The 6,892-nt window shown below is 45.2% G+C and overlaps 1 protein-coding gene across 1 annotated transcript; it reads right to left on the reverse strand.

Annotated features, from left to right (window-relative positions):
- Window positions 1-299: 299 nt before the first annotated feature.
- LOC124700028 lies at window positions 300-4,187 on the reverse strand. Its single transcript, XM_047232231.1, has 6 exons — window positions 4,159-4,187; window positions 3,887-4,064; window positions 3,414-3,778; window positions 1,979-2,134; window positions 1,746-1,880; window positions 300-785 (listed from the first exon to the last, which is right to left on the reverse strand). The coding sequence occupies exons 3-5, from the start codon at window positions 3,678-3,680 to the stop codon at window positions 1,746-1,748; spliced, it is 558 nt and encodes a 185-aa protein (XP_047088187.1). The 5' UTR covers window positions 3,681-3,778; window positions 3,887-4,064; window positions 4,159-4,187; the 3' UTR covers window positions 300-785.
- Window positions 4,188-6,892: the final 2,705 nt, after the last annotated feature.

Consider the following 6,892-nt stretch of genomic DNA (forward strand, 5'->3'; position numbering starts at 1 on the left):
GGAGGAAGCGATCAGTGCATGATAGCCTGGCAAATAACAGATGGGTAGGGACGTCGCTCGGCCGGCGAACTCTCGGTCAACACGGCCATGCTTGCGATGCCCTGCACTAGCAAGGACACCGCGGACGAGTTCAGATGGAAGTGGCGCTACCGGATGCTGTTCCAGGGCACTACAGCTCCGCCGGGCGCAACCTTGGTGCTCAAAGTCACCAAAAGTTCATATTACTCCGGATTAGTGAAGATTGTGCTTTTTTTTTTTACCTCACACAGTTGATGTTTCTCAAAACTGTCACAAAACAATAATCATTCAAGCTCTCAATTCCAAGACAGACAAGGCATACACAGTTGCTCATCAGCGAGAACTGAAATGACATAATCTTTATGCAAATTGATCAGGCCCACTACATTGCTCATATGCAAACTGAATTAAAGAATCTTTATGAAGGTTCATTAGACTTGCCCTATTACTCATCAAAGAGAATTGCCATGATATAAACTTCACGCCAGGAGGTGTGCTGCTTGAGCAATGAAGTACTGGGAATGATGTTTTGGACAATTATCACAAATTTGTACGATAACCTAATGAATATGAGATTATCTCTTCTCCTAGATCTTAGATGAGAAAACGAAAAACCAAAAGGTGAAACATCCTGATGTACAAATCATCTCCGAGAAAATGACGGGCTGTTTTAGGAGAACATGTGCTTTTCTCTACCACCAGCCACTGTAAACGCCTTCTCCTGATTGAGACACGTGCATGATCATGATGAGACCTGCTTCAAATCCCTGGAAAAAAATGAAGAACATGCACGCTTAGTTTTCAAACACGCAGAAACTTCAGGCGATGACAAAGATAAGAAAACTTGACTGAGCTAACTTCAAAAAAATTGACTATAAAGTTCTCATCTGCATTCATAACAAAATCAAAGTATTTAACCGTGTAAAACTTAAACCAATCCAGCAGTGGAAAATCTTAGACAGAAGATCCACAAAGATTGGTCCCTCCCTGATGAACATGCTTTTCGATTTACTGGACATGGCACTAGTCTTACCAAGTCAGGTAAAGGAAGAGATGAGAGTTAAATTACTGCTACTATGGTAGCCCACGTGGCACCTAATTAATAGTAACATTCTTTTTGGCGACGGTAAAAGCAGGATTGGAGAACACTCATCTTGTATTTTGCAATCCTACCTTATCTGGGTGCAAGATGCTAGAGACATGGAACTTCTGATTGACCCTAAAGGAAACAGCCTGTTTACCCTATTTTTGTGAAAACACAAAAAAGCATTGGAAGGAGACTGCATTCTCCTGATCAAAACCTCAGACAGCGCAGAGCCTCCCTACGTGGTCAATATGAGCCCAAGTTCAAACAAAATGTGGTGTGCACAGAGCTGAACACATTATGCTAATGAAGGAATTGGGTCTAAATTAACTTGACATTTTCTTGAAATATCATAACAGGCACACACAAAGACAAAGGAAAACATGTTGTCGTATCATAACTAACCAACTGCGTGGTCTGACCATGAATGTTTGTATGGTTCCCTCATACCCTGTTTCTTAATAAGAGCTCAAGTTCAAACAAAATGTGGTGTGCACAGAGCTATGAACCCAAGTTCAAACAAAATGTGGTGTGCACGGAGCTGAATACATTATGCTAATGAAGGAATTAACTAGACATTTTGTTGAAATATCCATAGCAGGCACATACACAAAAACAAAGGAAACATATTTCCATATCATACCTAACCAAATGCAATGTGCGGGTGGCAATACTTATAGTGGCATTTAAGCTGCTGAGTGTAAAACACGGCCTGACACACTTGGCACCTGTCCCATGCTCCACCATCATCGTGCTTGGTATCAAAATGATTCCCCAGCTGGTCATAAAAGGTTCAATTAATTAGAGACGAATCAGGAATGTGCTTAATTCTAACATACTGGGGAACTTAACAGTACTATGTTGAGCAATACTCACAGCGTCTTTGTGTTGTCTGAGTTTTTTGCAGTCCCCAAAATAGCAGGCGGAACAAAAATCCCACTCAGATCCACTCTTGGGTCTCATGGTGACATATTCAGTGTGAATGACCTTCTGCTCATACGGATCAAGAACTTGTGCATCCTTTGCAAGGATCTGTTTTCAATGTAAACGTGCATAGGTTAGGGTGAGATATGATTTTAAAAGTGACTGCAAGGAAAATAAGCTCACATACTACTAAGGAAAAAACCATTGCAAAGAAATTCATGTCGGGCAAGAAGGGACAGAAGATACAGAAAGACAATATCTACATTAAGGGTTTAAATTCTAGATATGGTACAGATTTTTCTTCGCAGTGTACTGCTAGAGAAAAAGGAATATCTAATTTTCGGAGATGCAACTATGGAATCCCATATCCCCTGTTTTATATTTGTAAATTCTATACCTCGGCTATCAAACCCCAAAGATATATGAACCACCTTAACTTCATGATATGTAACTGTAGAACTCTTATTTTGGCATATCCACTCCTACTGAAATGACTAATATAATGCAATGTTTTTGCTAAACTTCAAGGAACTCCTCTAAACTAGATTAAGATGGTAAAAGAAACCCACTTTCAAGCACACATTGTACTATGTATAGTCCATGTATGCCTTGATTGTTTGTATATTATAGAATATACTGAGAGAAGAGCATGTGCATTACCAATCTCTTCCTGTGTATAATCATGTTTCATAAATGCATTAATAAATCAAGGAAAATGCAGAATATTTTTATCGCCTACAATTCAGAAACACTACATTGATCAAATCAAATTATATTTAGTTCAGGTTTCCGATGTAAGCTATTCATCATATAGACTGAGGTGATGTGCCAGGTTAGTTAAAGTTTAAACATTTTTGTTTGGTAGGTATTAGTCATCCATTGCTGTAGTTGGTGCTTACAAATAATAACTAAACAGAATGAAGTTTCATGGTTTCTAGATTGGAAAAATTGACATGAACACGTCAACCCCTGTTATACAGGCTATGCAGTTGTTGCATGTCTTAGACTAAAATCCTTAAGTTGAGGGAAGAGAAAACAAGGAGGTACGGTGGAATTCTGCAATTCAAATGGCATTAGTTAATTCATACTGACATTATGTGCTGCCAGCAACTGAAACATATCCACCAGTCAATAACAGAAATGGTTAACAAACAGTGCCATGCCGACTCCTATTTTGTATGGGTTTTGCAGCCATACAATGTCAGTCAGGTTCAGTGAGATAAGTGAGAGGTGAATTGTTTCATCAATCAGCCGAACAAGAAACTGACGCTGGTCAATTATATTATATTTTGCAAGTGAAAGTGATAGTAGAGGAAGAAGTGCAACAGAGACGACCATTCCAGCGATGGAAACCGAAAATGCAAGATTGCCAGCAGTTGCAACTTACCTTTTCGATAGTAGGACCTGGAGGGAGAATACGATCTGCTGCTTCTTGGTTCCGAGCAAGCTCTGCGTCGCTCGGCCGACGATGCGCGTACATGTACGATTGGAAACCTCGCTTCTTCTTCCTTGCAGGCACGACGACGACGGGGACGGGGACGGGGGCGTCGTCGGTCCGGGACCGCTGGAAAAAGGCCGACAGCCAGGCCGGCATGGTCGGCATCTGCAGTAGGCGGAACAACTCCTGGACAAAGGCCGACAGGGAAGTCAGCATGGTCGGAATCCGCAGCTCCGGCTGCACTTGCTGGAGCGGGGAGGGGTCGTTGCGGGTAGCTTCTTGGAGGTCGGAGACGCCTTCTTCTTCCTCTTCTTCTTGCAGAATAAGAGGCAAGAAGTGTCAAATTTCTAGAGCAAGAAGAATGCTGTTCTAGAGAAAACAGGAAAAGTGTTCTTGGTTTCTTGGCTGCGTGCGTGCGCTACCTGCTGCCGCGGCCTTGTTGGCCGTCGACGCTTCTTCTTCTTCTTCTAGTCCTTGTTGGCCCTTGGCGCCTTCCTGCGGTGCCCCTTCTTGGTCCTTGACGGCGCGGTGCCCTTGTTGGTGGTGGGAGAAGCCTGCAACGAGAAGGAGGTGCTTCTTGTTGCCCAATCCCTCCGCCTGCTTCAGAGCAAAGAAGTGCTTGTGAATTGCGAGAAGAAGAAGAAGAAGAAGAAGAAGAAGATAGTTGTTGTTGTGGGTGGGGCGCGTGGGCTACCTGCGCGTGGAGCGGAGTGCGGGAGAAGGCGGTGCGAGGTGGAGCTCGGAGTCGGAGACGAAGCGGGCGATCGCGAAACAGGGGAAGCAGGGAAGGGGGAGGAGAAGAGGGGGAAATTTAACGAGCGGGAGGAGCGTGGAGTTGGGCCTTGGGATGGGCGTCGTATGGGGATTGAGGCCCAGAAGAGGACACAGGCCAGCATTCTGGCCCAGGACAGGGTCGGCGGCGGCGCATGGATGGAGACCATCCTCGTCGTTGCAGAGTGAGCGGGGAGCGGGGAGACGGAGGAGAGGGAGCCGAGGAGGAGCGGAGCGCGCAGGGCGTGGAAGGTTCTAGAAGGCGGCAAGGTGGAGGAATCGCCTCTCTGCCCTAGAGTAGAGGGAGGGGGACCGGAGCTGAGGAAGAAGAGGGGAGAAGCTGGAGGCGGAGTTGGCTCAGGCTGCACAGCAAAGGGAGACGCTTTTTTTGTTTTGAGATGATGGGGCGCCAGCGGACGGTGGACATAACCGTGCATCTCAGGCTGATTATCCTCTATGGTCACGACACTTAATTCTACCACTATCTCTACATGGACACCAAAATATTTTTGAGTTTCATAATATTCTGGAAAAAATACACAATAATAAATAGAATAATATTTTGGAGCGTCCCGCTGGAAGAGCATTTTTGCGTCCGCGCTTGCGGTGCAGTCTAAAAAGCACGTCCCGTGGAGGAAAACACTGCGCAACGCACGGTATAGTTTTACAGCGCGGTAGCAGCGACGTTTACATCACCGAAATATGACGCGCCAACAAACGTGTTAAAACGCGGTCGCTAGGTAAAAAAAAAACCGTTAGTTTAGTGCGCCGGCGCGAAAAAATATCGCTCTAGCAGCTTTTTTTTTTTTTTGCATATTTGATCCACGAGGCACCGCGCGGTAAAGGAAAATGCGAACGCGCGAAAGGCAACCGCTCGACCATTCCCCTATCGCGCTCTTGATTTCGCCGATTCACCGGCGATGGAAGGCCGCTCCGCTCCTCTCCCGCCGGATTTCACTGTCGCGGACTCTGATCCGCCGGCCGCAGCTTCTCCCGCGGTGGCAACAGCGAACCCTAGCGCCTCGCTCGTGCGGAACCTATTCGTCGCGCCAGGATCGGCGTCCAGAAGCACTGCGCCGGCGTCGGCAACACCTCCCCCCGATGAAGAAACCAATCACGAAGCGGTCGTTGGCGGTCGCGGCAGTGCAGAAAAAATCGGGGGTGAAGAAGTCAAAGATTCTGAGGCGCCTGTCGCTGCGACGGCACCACAGATGCCTCCTCCACCGCCACCACCACCGGAGCCATTTGCACCGGATTCTGGCGCACCCAACATGGGCAACGATATGACCGCTAGGTATGGACTTGCTCTTTGCTACATACATGTTTAGATGAATATTATTTGTGTAGATGAATAGAATTTGATAGCAATTTTTATGTAGTGTTGATGACGAGACATTCATGTCACTGAAGGAGATATGCCCTAGAGGCAATAATAAAGTGGTTATTATTTATATCTTTATGTTTATGATAAATGTTTATATATCATGCTATAATTGTATTAACCGAAACATTAGTACATGTGTGATATGTAGACAACAAGAAGTCCCTAGTATGCCTCTTAAACTAGCTTGTTGATTAATGGATGATTAGTTTCATAATCATGAACATTGGATGTTATTAATAACAAGGTTATATCATTATATGAATGATGTAATGGACACACCCAATTAAGCGTAGCATAAGATCTCGTCATTAAGTTATTTGCTATAAGCTTTCGATACATAGTTACCTAATCCTTATGACCATGAGATCATATAAATCACTTATACCGGAAAGGTACTTTGATTACACCAAACACCACTGCGTAAATGGGTGGCTATAAAGGTGGGATTAAGTATCCGGAAAGTATGAGTTGAGGCATATGGATCAACAAGTGGGATTTGTCCATCCCGATGACGGATAGATATACTCTGGGCCCTCTCGGTGGAATGTCGTCTAATGTCTTGCAAGCATATGAATGAGTTCATAAGAGACCACATACCACGGTACGAGTAAAGAGTACTTGTCAGGAGACGAGGTTGAACAAGGTATAGAGTGATACCGATGATCAAACCTCGGACAAGTAAAATATCGCGTGACAAAGGGAATTGGTATCGTATGTGAATGGTTCATTCGATCACTAAAGTCATCGTTGAATATGTGGGAGCCATTATGGATCTCCGGATCCCGCTATTGGTTATTGGTCGGAGTGAGTACTTAACCATGTCCACATAGTTCACGAACCGTAGGGTGACACACTTAAAGTTGGATGTTGAAATGGTAGTACTTGAATATGGAATGGAGTTCGAATATTTGTTCGGAGTCCCGGATGAGATCCCGGACATCACGAGGAGTTCCGGAATGGTCCGGAGAATAAGATTCATATATAGGATGTCATTTTATGTGAATTAAAATGTCGCGGAAGGTTCTATGGAAGGTTCTAGAAGGTTCTAGAAAAGTCCGGAAGAAACCACCAAGGAAGGTGGAGTCCACAAGGGACTCCACCTCCATGGCCGGCCAGCCCTAGATGGGGTGGAGTCCCAAGTGGACTCCACCATAGGGGGCCGGCCACCCCCACATGGGAGGTGGAAATCCCACCTTTGGGTGGGAGTCCTAGTTGGGCTAGGTTTCCCCCTCCTATGGAAGGTTTTTGGTTCGGGTCTTATTCGAAGACTTGG

This window comes from Lolium rigidum, chromosome 3, assembly GCF_022539505.1.
Source record: "Lolium rigidum isolate FL_2022 chromosome 3, APGP_CSIRO_Lrig_0.1, whole genome shotgun sequence".
Taxonomy (NCBI): domain Eukaryota; kingdom Viridiplantae; phylum Streptophyta; class Magnoliopsida; order Poales; family Poaceae; genus Lolium; species Lolium rigidum.

What these genes read in the sequence shown, in the direction of transcription:
- LOC124700028 (XM_047232231.1), bottom strand. Translation starts at nt 3,680, where the DNA reads ATGCTGACTTCCCTGTCGGCCTTTGTCCAGGAGTTGTTCCGCCTACTG. An exon ending in CAGGTCCTACTATCGAAAAG is followed by an intron (nt 2,135 to 3,413) that starts GTAAGTTGCAAC and finishes CATTGAAAACAG; the next exon opens with ATCCTTGCAAAGGATGCACA. An exon ending in TCAGACAACACAAAGACGCT is followed by an intron (nt 1,881 to 1,978) that starts GTGAGTATTGCT and finishes TTTTATGACCAG; the next exon opens with CTGGGGAATCATTTTGATAC.